General features: G+C 32.5%; 1 protein-coding gene across 3 annotated transcripts in view; it reads right to left on the bottom strand.

The window, feature by feature from the left end:
- Positions 1-471: 471 nt before the first annotated feature.
- Positions 472-12,372, bottom strand: part of LOC119081273 (solute carrier organic anion transporter family member 74D) — a 34,333-nt gene continuing 22,432 nt past the window's right edge. For all 3 annotated transcript variants that reach the window (XM_037190027.1, XM_037190026.1, XM_037190029.1), the window contains 13 exons: positions 9,496-10,111; positions 9,220-9,361; positions 9,125-9,157; positions 8,611-8,817; positions 8,377-8,553; positions 8,275-8,308; positions 8,106-8,209; positions 6,300-6,752; positions 6,158-6,236; positions 5,868-6,049; positions 5,648-5,803; positions 5,406-5,582; positions 472-3,112 (listed from right to left, as the gene is read on the bottom strand). In XM_037190027.1, coding sequence (XP_037045922.1) covers positions 2,958-3,112; positions 5,406-5,582; positions 5,648-5,803; positions 5,868-6,049; positions 6,158-6,236; positions 6,300-6,752; positions 8,106-8,209; positions 8,275-8,308; positions 8,377-8,553; positions 8,611-8,817; positions 9,125-9,157; positions 9,220-9,361; positions 9,496-10,080 — 2,484 coding nt within the window. In that variant the 5' untranslated portion in view covers positions 10,081-10,111 and the 3' untranslated portion in view covers positions 472-2,957. The remainder of the gene's footprint in view (positions 3,113-5,405; positions 5,583-5,647; positions 5,804-5,867; positions 6,050-6,157; positions 6,237-6,299; positions 6,753-8,105; positions 8,210-8,274; positions 8,309-8,376; positions 8,554-8,610; positions 8,818-9,124; positions 9,158-9,219; positions 9,362-9,495; positions 10,112-12,372) is intronic.

Below are 12,372 nucleotides of genomic sequence, written 5' to 3'. Positions count from 1 at the left end.
TCGTCGTATTATGTCTAACATATAAATGCATCACCTGTTGACAAAAAATGCTCCATATTTTTACCATAAATTTTACTTTATTTTCATCTCTTTGTTTTATTTTTAAATAGCAACATTACAATAATAAAAAATTATTTAATATTTTTTGTTTGTTTTTGTTTTTATCCATTTTATAATAATCATTTTTTCCTAATTTAAATTCAATAATTAAAATATTCCTTTACAATGAGGTACTTCATATTTTTTTTTATTTTTAGTTTATTTTTATATAAAAAAATGAAAAATAATTTGAGAAAAAATTATTAAAAATAATTAATTTAATTAAAATTAGCTCTACATAACAGTAATTATACTTAAAGTCATCTCATTCTTTCTTTTTTGTTTATAAAAAAACTAAACAATTTATAAAATTATTTCATAAAAAAATCATCATCATTTGGACTATATACAAGACCGTACTATTATTGTTTGTTTTTTTTTCTTCGTTTAATAATAATATTTACGCGCATGATAACCGGGAAATTACTTTCATTTATAACCTGTGAACATTGCTCTCATTCAGCAGACTTTATATAATTATTTAATGGCATCTTTCTGCTTTTTTTAATTTCTGTTTTACGTACTATGAAAAGGGTTAAAGGAGGGAGAATGTGGAAAAGACAATCATGACGTATTCTCATTCAGGCATTCAAGAAATAAAAGAAAAAGTTGAGGACGTTAATGGTCTAGCAGCGAGAAGCGAGGATTGTATTTCATTATTCTTCCAGAAACGGATCTAGTCATCTATGTTATTGACGACGATGACAAAAATACAAAGAGGTTAAGGAAAATGTATGTTTCAACAATTGAAATAAAAGATTTTTTTAATCAAACACTAGTATCACTTTCAATGACATATTGAATGATTTTACCCCGATACACTCGTCGCTTCGAAAAGGTTTAAAATCGCCCGATTGAATGCTAGTTGTTAACATCAACGTAATTCCTGGCCTGTATTCTTCTGCATATTTTTTTTTTTTTTTGATCATTAGAGCATCCAATGATGATTCCGTCTGTTCAAAGTTAATTTTGATACACTTCAAACCATAAAAGTGTAATACTCAAGGAGTTCACATACCATTTCATCATTTTTCTAAAGTTTTGTTCAAAAACGATTTGTGAATTAACTAATATTTCCTAGTGCATCTCCAATCTTCCTTTTTCTTTTTAGTCAAATTAGTACATTTTACTTTCGTATCCTAAATAAAATTTTGATTAAAAATACAAAATTTTAGAAGTTTAAAAAACGAACTTTTCCAATTAAATTTAACGAAAGGATAAACCATGGAATATTTAACAATAACTTTTTACCAATCCGACAAAATGATCAACAATGATCACCCATTTTTGATCCGCAGAAAAACAAAACAAACAGCAAATCATCAACTGAAAATTATGTCCGGTAATATCCAACGTTTTGAACTTAATCTTAAATTGAACATAAAATCGTTAGGCATGACATAGTTATCAAAAAATTGGATATTCCCAAAAAATATTTTACATTTTTTAATTTATTACAAAGTTTTGATTTAATTGGTTTTTATATTGACCTGGGTATAGGATTACTCAAAAAAAAAGTATTTTGAATGATGGCCTTTTTTCCCATAAAGATCATTGTTACCAAACTTAATTTAAATTAATTCTCGTCAATCAGGTAAAGATATTTAAGCCGCTTTTGGCAAATCAAACATTTATTGCATCTTTTGACGACCCTAAAAATATTTTCATTTTCAAAATAAAATAATTTTTCAATTGCCACGATTCTAAATCATATCAAAACACCAACTTTACCGACAACATCGACCATTAAATTTCCCAATTTAGGGTAAAAGAAAAAAATTAATTTAAGTCTCATCTGTTGAGCACCACGGAGGTAAAATTCGAATTGCACTGTTCCAATAACAGAAATTTTGTTTAAATTAAATGATATTAGCAACGCTCACCTCATTAGATTTAATTTCAAATTTATCAGTTTTCACTCACTTTTTGATTTTAAATTTCTTTAATTTAATTTCTGTTTTTTCACACAAATTTTCAATTAAAATCAAAAATATATTTTCTCTTTCGGGGTTGTTTCTCTGACAACGTAATACGCCCGTGGTTAGTTACTCATTAAACTAAATGCGTGGAACTTAACCTTTTATGTACGGTTATGACAACTGGCATCGACATCGACGACTGAGCGATAAAGACTAGTAATTTATTTTGCAAAACGTTTGTAAAAACTAAGGAAGTGAAGCTTTACGCTTCATTAAACCTGATATTGCCTACCCATTCGTCGGGCACTGTTCAAGAACAACTCGACAGCTTGGAATTATCGAAAGAGTTTCAATTAATTCTGATTGTTTGACATTTTGAATTAAGAAAATTTGTTGGACATCATTTTTTGTCGAAGGAAACCATCACAAGTGCATCATATTCTATGCAACAGTTTTGACAAGCTTACCACCTGAATTGGAGTGCAACTTTTTATTTATTTTCAAAGAGTGTGTCACTACCTCAATATAATTTTACTATCGCCACTCACTAATGGGCTTTTTACGTATTATTTTCTTCAATAATTTCTTTATTTCTTTTCTTGTTACAATGATAATCAAATTGATTATGATTAATCTACTATTCAAAGAATAGAAATAGTTATTCACATTCATTCATTAAAACAAATTTCAAATAGAACATTCATGTTGATCATTCCCGTTCACATACACTTTCCACTTCAGTATTTTCAATTACAAAAAGAACATGAAAAAGGAATAATGCAAAACTTATAAAAAAAAATTACCACGCTACAAAAAAATGTGTTCTTAAAATGTAATTTAAATTTACCACAGCAAAATTGAACGAAATTTTGTATAGTTTCGTGTAATTGTAATTCACGTTTCCTCAAATGTTGAAAATCGTCTAAATTCTGTAAGATGTTACATTGTTGATTCGGGCGGTACAATGATTGTGATCGGTTTTTCGAGTTCGTTTTCGGAAACATTAGAATCTGGATCGAAGTCTATACGATGCGCTTTATGCCATACGACTAAATCCATAACAAAAGCTAACAGCATAATACCAGACGTTGTACCTGAGGAAGAAGAACGGTGCATGTTAATTTTAAATTTTTTAAATCAATAAACTAAAGACCAAAACAATTGCGTAAAGGTTTACTATATAAAAAAAAACTGTTTTGCGATGACCTGGGTGATGTGTGGATCGATGTTTGAATATGATTGAAATACAATGAAATTCGCAGCAAATTGAGGAATCGAGTTCAAAAATTGAAGGATAATTCAAATTAATTAAGTAATTAGAGTTACCTTAAGTTCTTATTGTCGACTCGAGAATGAATACAAAGAATCATGAACTGAACACTTTCTTGATTAAAACTGTTATTTTGCAGTAAGATGATTTGTCTTTGATTGCATGTATTTTCGTTTAAGAATAAGACTGGGAACAGGTCGATTTTGACCTGAACCTAAAACAGTCGTCCTGAAAAGGTTCAGATCATGTTTTCTTACTAAAGTAACCTGTGCCTGACCTAATTTACCGTTGATCTGAAGTGACCTGATCTAACCTAACTTGATACGAGGTAAATTTTAATTGAAAATAAGTATGCAAAATGAAAAAATAATTACATCAAAGATCAGGTAACATGAAAACCTGCTGGTCAGGTCACGCTATTATTTTTCAGGTCGAATCAGATTTTATGTTAATTCAGGTCAGGTTAAAATTTATCTAATCCGGTTCAAGTCAAGTCAGGGTTCAGATAACCTGGCGTCGGATTGAAAACAAACTGACCTCCTTCCTAGAGCCTTAATTTAGAAAGATTGTTTCTCTTTTAACCTGTTACAGACGGCAAGCATATGACCAGTATTATTATCTGGTCTATTACTTCTATAGATCAAAGTATTTTTAATCTGTTGATTTCAAATCTTGTACTTCAATCTTTTTAACTTGCATTTTACTGTATAAAGAACCATATTACCCAGAGCTTGTCATTATTTTTGTCGTCGTTATCGATAACAGATGAATAGCCGTATGTGAGAAGTTAAAACGTCTTCAGTATGCAATTAACATGATACGAACAGTTAACTTGTGTTATCGATGGTGACTTCAAGAATGAACGAAAAGCACTGACTAATGCGATTTTATACAACAAAACACATATTCAATAAATGAACTAAAAGAATAGAAAACTTTGAGAAGTTTTTAAATATTTGGATATTAATTTCAATTCCGCATAAGGTAAAAATTATTGATTTGAAAGAATCCAAGTGTTAAGGTCTAATTATTATAAGTTGGCGTAAAGTTTGAATATTAAAAGTGCACACTTTGTAATGGAGAAGTTACTTATAATTCCCTAGTTGTTCAATGTTAAACGTTTTCTGTATTATAATCTCTAAATCCTACGTTAATTCATTGAATTAAAAATGGAAGAATTGACGAATACTGGTAATGGAAGACTCATCACTTGGTCAAATCCGTTCTTATATCGCAAAATGTTTGCTAAAAAGAAGTAATAGATTTTGCATCTGACACTAGACATTATCAAAATATTTGAAGTAAAAGATTTAATCGGTGTATGGCGATTCGTTTATAAAAGATTAAACTGTAGGAAGATTTTATGAATCAATAGTGACCTCAACTAGATTTTTATCTTTTTATCAAATTAATTTATTTCTAATGAGGTCACTGTGGTCCAACAAAGATTATCGCAATAAATAATCAAATATTGTTCGAATCCCACACACTCTACATGCACGGACACCATCTTCAGGTGGAATTGAATATTGCGAATTGCGCAAAAAAAAACATTTCTCACTTGACATACTAATTCACTATCAAAATTTATCGTTATCGAACATCTAATCAATTAGAAAGGCAATTGATCATACTTTTCGTTACGTATTCTTTTTAGAAAAAAGCAAAACCAACAACAAATACGGTGTCCTATAGTAGTATTAACAATCAAAAATGCATCGGACACACACCTACGTATCGAATTGGCAATAAAAATAACATCCATCGAACCACGTCGATTATTGCTTATTTTAATGTGTTAAATATAATATGCGATAACATTTTGGACTTCAATTTATGTGAAATTAAACAAAAAATTTCTGTTATCACGCACGACTCTAACATTGACATTGAATTTTTTTTTCGTATTTTGTTTATAAAAATTTCACATTTGCTTTTTATCACAAAGTGCTTAAAATAGGGTCATATTATACAGCAAAATACCTTCTTAAAGAAATAAGAATTATATACATGATAAGCAGCACACAAACACAGCTATTTGCGATAGAATCATAAGCTGAGTTACGCAAAAATAAAATGAGATTAAGACATTTGGGTATTTTTCCTTCCTAACTCACCGAGAAAGAAATGTCTGAAATCGTCGATGTCATACAATGAGCAAGCTCCAGCCTTGCCGCAAATTGTCTCCCAAACCAAACACGTTGAATCGATCACCACCCCGTAAATAATAGGACAAGGAACGTTGCCAAACAGACCTATGGCAAACTGTATAATGCCCATTGCCATGGCTTTATCTGAAATGTGGAAACGGATTTGCATTTGTGAAAACAACAACAATCAAAAAATTAGTTTAAAGGACCTTTTGGATCCGTACACCGCATGATGAGTAACATGCTACCAACTTCCGAAGTCGAATGCATAAACACAAAGAACGAAAATAACGAAATGAACAAAAGGAAGCTTTTACAGTTTCCGTCACAATAACCGCTAACTGCATCCGGTCCGTGATCATTGGCTGTAAGAAGTGGAAAATTTTTTATTCTGATATCGAGGTCAATTTGATTTTGTTCATTTCATACGGTTGTCAATGCAGTCGCAATTGGAAAACAGTGTTTTTCCATTGTCAATGCTTGACAATGAACAACCAGCATGGCACGATGAGAAGTAGATAACCCCATTTGCTCCGCACACGGGCGAAAATTTGCTTGAGTCACATTGACATGTAGAGTTACACATCGGCTCGAATTTGGGAATTGTGGAACTGACAATGTAGAAAATCAAATTAAATCTTTATCGTTTCAGAAAGGAACTGATCATAAATGTTGTACCGTAGTTCGGACCAGCAAATTAAATATTTTATGCTACTTACGAACTAACGCTTAATCCATTGTTAAATCCAGCGAAATCGTCCATGCTACACCCAACGAACATGAGAATTGCCATTCCAGCTGTAGTTTTAGTTTCTTACATTATTAACCTGCGCAAATTTAAAAAAAAATCGATTTAAATACCTGAATAGACCACAGCTGTAAATGCAATCCATGCAGCAACCGATTTGGCAGTAGGGCTGAATTTCAATATAACTACACCGGAAATGACGATACCAATGCCCATAACCAATATACCGCCGATTCCAGAGATTAGATTAGCATCATGAGCTGGCAACCGAAATTGTGATTCCAAATATTTCGGGAGAAATGTGTATAGACCAGCTACTGGAAGTAAATGCAGTACCGACGAAGCCGTACGAAACATGAGAATGTCGTTGCTCAATTGTCTTTTGATTGTTTTCGGAAAGTCTTTTAATTTTGGCTTGGAGTCTTCGTCTTGTTTTTCCAACTTCTTTTGAGCTTCGATTTCTCGCATTTTTATTGGTGGCGGAATTCTGTTCCCTTTAAGATTCTTTGGAAATGTGAACATTGCCATCGCTGTCAAAATCATCAATGACGAGATCATCACCAGACCTGTGAATTTGAACGGGATATTTCAATGATATGTAAAGAGAGCGATTGTTAGGAAGCATAATATTCAAGGGCAGCTTGAACCAATTCTTAACCCAAATATGCATTAGACTTATTTGGCATCGAAAGTAACGTGGCCTGGTCTCGAAGCGTTATAACACTGCTAAAAATGACATGCTACATTCTCACCTACATCACTCACATCGCTAGCTTTTCAAACTGATTTGTCACTCAACAGTAATAGGGAAAAAAAGGTTAAAACATGGTTTAAGCTCACGTTGCATTGATTGAATATATTACTTCAAAAACATTGAAGAAACTCTCCCAAGTGATTTATTAACTGGACCACGTTATAAAAGTTTCGCCTTGGTTACATGCAAAATCTTTTACTTCATCAGGTTTAACATACATTTAATTACATAATAATTAATTTCATCGCTTTATTTTGTAGTCGTTTGCGATAACAGATGGCCAACTGCTTATAAATATAAAAGGTATAAGTGTCAATTCCTCGAATACGAAAAAAATCCCGAATATCTGGTTTTTTTTTGATGGTCAGTTACCTCAACTACATTCTTACAATGAAACGAAAATAAGAAATAACTTCATCCCGTACCGTTAAAGGTTTTTTTTCTTGTAACGCAAAAATGAATCAGTCGTCATTCCGCTAAATATGTACATTTGTACATATAGAATATGCATTGTGCATCCAGCCTGGAATATGGAAAATCACATAGCGATACGGTGCATCATATAGTTATATTCGTTTACAAATCTGATAAAAATAATTATATACAGTAGAGACTCGGAGGATTATTGCAACGGCAAAAAGTATTGTATGTAAATTGGATTTCGAATGCACACAAAAAAAAGTGACAAAGTGACATATAAAATATAATTTTAACCGGAACATTCTTTGTGAACATAGCGCACAAGAATGTAAAAATTTGTTCGAAAAATCGACATCCCACAGAGATTGAATGATCATCATTTTGCATTGTCATTGGCTAAAAAAAATCTTATAGAGTTGATGAAGACTTGCAAGAACTGTAGCTAATCTACGTCTTTTCTCTCTATGTTTTGTTCCTAGGAAAATTTGTTACGCAGGTGAAAATGGATTCCTCAATTTTTTCGGAATGAGCAACTTTACTCCTCAAGAAACAATAAAATTTGAGGATTAGGATTGCCTATTTCGACAAGTTGGGGACTCAGAATTTTTTGTTAGAATCAATGAAGTAAAAGATTTTCAATAATCTAATGATAAAAAGTCGACACAGGCCCAATAATTTTCGTCTGTCGTTTGGTTTGGGAAGGAATCATTATATCATTATTACTGTCTTAGTAAAAAAAACTCACCCAAATACCAAGCACCAATCCACTTCGGATCAGAAGTACCGAAACCAGGATCTTTGATATCAACATATATTCTGGTACAAAAGCTTCCTAATATAAAACCGAACCTAAAGCGAAAATAATCGTTCAATAACTACACAATTAGGAAAATAGAAAAAATAGAAAAACTTACGCAGGTCCCAATATACGAACGCCAATGGTTATGGCTATAAAAACACAAAAAAAGAAGAATAAATGATAGGCCGTCTTTAACAAAATGATTATAATGATTTACCTATGTAGATTGGAGACTCGCGACTGGCTACATTGTCATCAATGTATGGAATACCTAAAGTGGATACAGCAGTTTGTCCGACACCAACACCTAACAAACTTACAAAGAAAATAACCAGTACTGCTGAAGTTATCTGAGAGTGAGCTGCTTGTTCAGCTAATAGATCTTCCTGGCATTCTAAACACCACAAAGGTAATTAATTACAGTTCCACATTAACAAAACAGAGATGTTACCGGCTCCTCCTATCGTGCCGTTTGAATTTAAATTGCACAGATGAGTTTCCGTCGTATTTGTAGTTGAATTTAAACCTTGCATGATTGACGAAGTACCTTGGCCGGTGACGGGGCCGTAAAATAAGTTGTTTGCTTGAAGTAGTTGATTACCGAAAATAAAGTGAGGTAGTGTACAGCCGAAGGCTGAAATCGCAAATAGAACCATTCCTGCAAGGGGAATAAGGCAGTCAGTAACAACGGATGCAAATTTTTTGTCATAGATTATTTCTCTCAATTGTAGTGAGATATTTCTATGTTATCAAATGCAGTTGATTAGCCTTTCAGAAACGGCAAGCGTCTCGTCCTTGAAAGGACAACGGATGACTAGCCGTTACCGAAAGGATTACTTTAAATGTTACACATAGCTCGCTGCATAAATGAAATGAACGAACAAAATATTAACATTTTTGACTACAACTAGCGAACTACACTGACAACATAGATATATTTGACGAAAAAAAAACATTATCTTTACCACAAGCTATCCACCTCGGTCGATGCCCCCGTCCTGCGAAAAAAAACGATTTTTACATCTGGCTCTATATGCATTATATGGTACCGACTGTATACCTGCGTAATACGTTAAAAACAATGCAGTAACTATTTGCCCTATTTCTGTTGCACTCATCAATAATCCAGTGGTTTTCGATTTTATTTGGAAAAGCTTTTCAATTGTTGTTATCACACTGACAAAGTAAGTGTAGTACATTCCCTAGTTAGAGAAACATAATTATATCTATGGGTTTAAATGTTTGTTTAGCTTTTGTGATTTCCGTAATCTTGTCAAAATTGATTAATTTTAGATAGATTTCGATCGATCCAATAATTTCAAATACCGAAACGTACCTGTAAAATCCAAGCCATCAAAAAAACGACCATAAAAACATGCGTCGATGAAAATATTCGAGCCCATTTCGGCTGACAAGATCCAACGCCACAATTGGACAATTCGTCTAAATCATTTGGTTTTCTGCCTCCCGTCAACGGATCCAGTTCGGCCAATTTATCGTGTCCATTTGTCCCGTTAACGCCATTTTTACCATTCATCAGACCGTTTCCATTTACTTTTTGCTGGCCACCAATTTCTTCATCTTGTGGAATTTCTTTCCAACCATTCTTGCCATCACGCTTAATGCTTGGTGTCACTTGTGACCATTCATTGTTATTTGACTTGTGACTAATTTCTTCGGAGTTGTGGTCTTGGGCGGAGGAGTCTTTGAGCAGTGGTGACGACCATGACGGGTTGTCTGAGGTTGTGCAATTTGTACCATTGTTTTTGATATTTAGTTGGGAAGATGGGGAGTTGCTGCGTCCATTTAATTTTACAGAGGTCAGATTTTCTGTTTGCAAAATTGGCTTCCAAGCGCGATTTATGGGTATGTCATCGATTGCTGGAATTCGCTCCGTTTGTAAGTCATCTTCGGGACTCATTTTGAGTTAGTTATAACTTTGAGTCTTTAACCTGAAAAGAGTAGAAACATTTTTGAATAAGATTTGTATTTCAAATGGAGAATCAGGAATATTCTTCGGAAATTTAGTTTCAGTCAAGCGAAACCATTTTAGTTATACCCAAGAAATTATATTCTCTCTTTCATCTTCTCAATTTAAATTCTGCAAGACTGTAGGAAAGCACGACATTTATTTAATTGTGATGTGCTCATTAAACAAAGTTATGGCTGTGATCATAAATACCTACATTTTCCACTTTTTCTATAAGTTAAATCTATACAGAGCAAGTCTCATTGCACGCACACGTCTTATTCAAGTTCCTAATGCAGCAAATTTAATACCAGTTTAAGTCGGTTGATAGTAATAAACTTCATTTTCGACAGAAAACGAAAACTATTTGTTCGTCACATTCAATACATGGTTGGTTCGGTTTCGTTATGCAATAAATTGATTGCACTTTATCAATGCATTAAATAAGATAAAGTCAACTGAATAAAATGTTACTTTTTACGTTGTGTGCGTTAGTTTGCATGAACAAAACGTATTGAAATGTTTTACAGATTTTTATTCATTTTTCCAATTTAATGATTACGCAAATAATGCACTTGTTGCGCTAGATATGCCATTTCAAACGATTAAGAAAAAAATTGATTTTATTAAAATTTAGGTCTTGAGCAGCGCATTTATTTTTGTTTAGTACAAGGTTTTCCAGTTCATAAATCACCTGTTTCTTTTTTCTCATAAACCGCATTCTTAAGTGGGCTCAATATACAAAGTTGTTTTAATCAGTTTGATGGCACTGTCGCTATGATTGAAGCACACAGAATAAATGAACGTTAATCTTTGACGAAGATGATAGAAATGTTAAAAATTTCAATGCGAAACTAGATTCGTCTCCAGCATTTTATAAACGGCAAGCGTATCGCCATATACCAATTCCGTCTTTGTTTCAAGCGGTGTTCGAGAACAAATGCGTTTCTGTATATATTGATAACTGATTATTTTTGTCGTCGCTGTCGCCAGTAATAATATTTAAAAACAAGTGAGCCCAAATTAAAACATTTCAGCCTATCTATATTTACCCATTGTGTTCGTTTACGGTCGAACCAACATTCATATGTTGCCAGAATATCATGTCATGGCCATTTCTTAAAGAACCCGCGTAATAATTAAATTATAAAAACCCTCATTTACGTCAATCACTTTCAATTATGAAATAGATATCTCATACCATATCAAACAAGTTTATAGAATTAATTGCTGTTTCAATAGCATACAATTATACAAAATTTAAACTAAAGTCAAACGAAGACAATAAAATGTTGTCACTAAAGTTGTAACGAGAAACGATTGTTTTTGATTGTCTGAAAACATAATTTGCGGCATGGATAGAATATGATATTTTGCACACTTCCTTTATCGGTCGAAAACAGTCTACGTGTGGCTTCTGCATTGGCGTTTAAATTTAAATATTCTTTAATTTAATTTTTCTCTATCAAGCACACAGTGTACAAAATATTCATTGACGAAATTTAATTGATTTTATACACCAAATGTTCAATAGAATCATCACGACTAGCACCATTCAATCAATTTCATGCCATAACTAATTGACAAAACACTTTTACTATGAAATGGAGAAGAAAAAAATTGAAAGTTGACCTCAAATTAGAGGTGTAAAATGTCTAACATACATACACATATTAACGTTCTCATCAATTCGTTTATGTATGCAAATTATATGCTCTCTAAATAATCATTAAAATATTTTACAGACATTTATTTGAGAAAAAGTAAAAAGCGTTCAGAACCAGAAATCATGCACGTTGTTTTTAGTACGACAATACAGCTAAGTCATTATAAAATCGACATTGTATCTTTTTAGAAAACGATCATTATGCTTGAGGATTTAAGAATATCCAATATCCAATATCCAACCAATAGATCCTATTTGCACAATATTTATAATTCAATCCTTATGATGAGAGTCGTTGATGATTAGCTGCCTAGATCAACAAAAATCACAGACTCCAGAGTCTTCAACTTCATACTCAAATATAATGTGTGACGGTTTAACGAAATTTGATTTATTTGATAGCATTATCGACTGGACAAAGCAGGGCTAGTTAGAGAATTAGTGGAAGCTACTCCTCAATTCCATCACTTCCACTTTTAATTTGATGAGGATTCCGTCGATACCCTTTATTAATCTTTTAAAAACGGCCATCGTTTTGCAAAAATTCATTGAATCTATTACTTCATTTGTTTATTATC

Source organism: Bradysia coprophila, unplaced genomic scaffold, assembly GCF_014529535.1.
Source record: "Bradysia coprophila strain Holo2 unplaced genomic scaffold, BU_Bcop_v1 contig_358, whole genome shotgun sequence".
Lineage (NCBI taxonomy): Eukaryota > Metazoa > Arthropoda > Insecta > Diptera > Sciaridae > Bradysia > Bradysia coprophila.
This window is presented reverse-complemented; position numbering and strand designations above follow the sequence as displayed.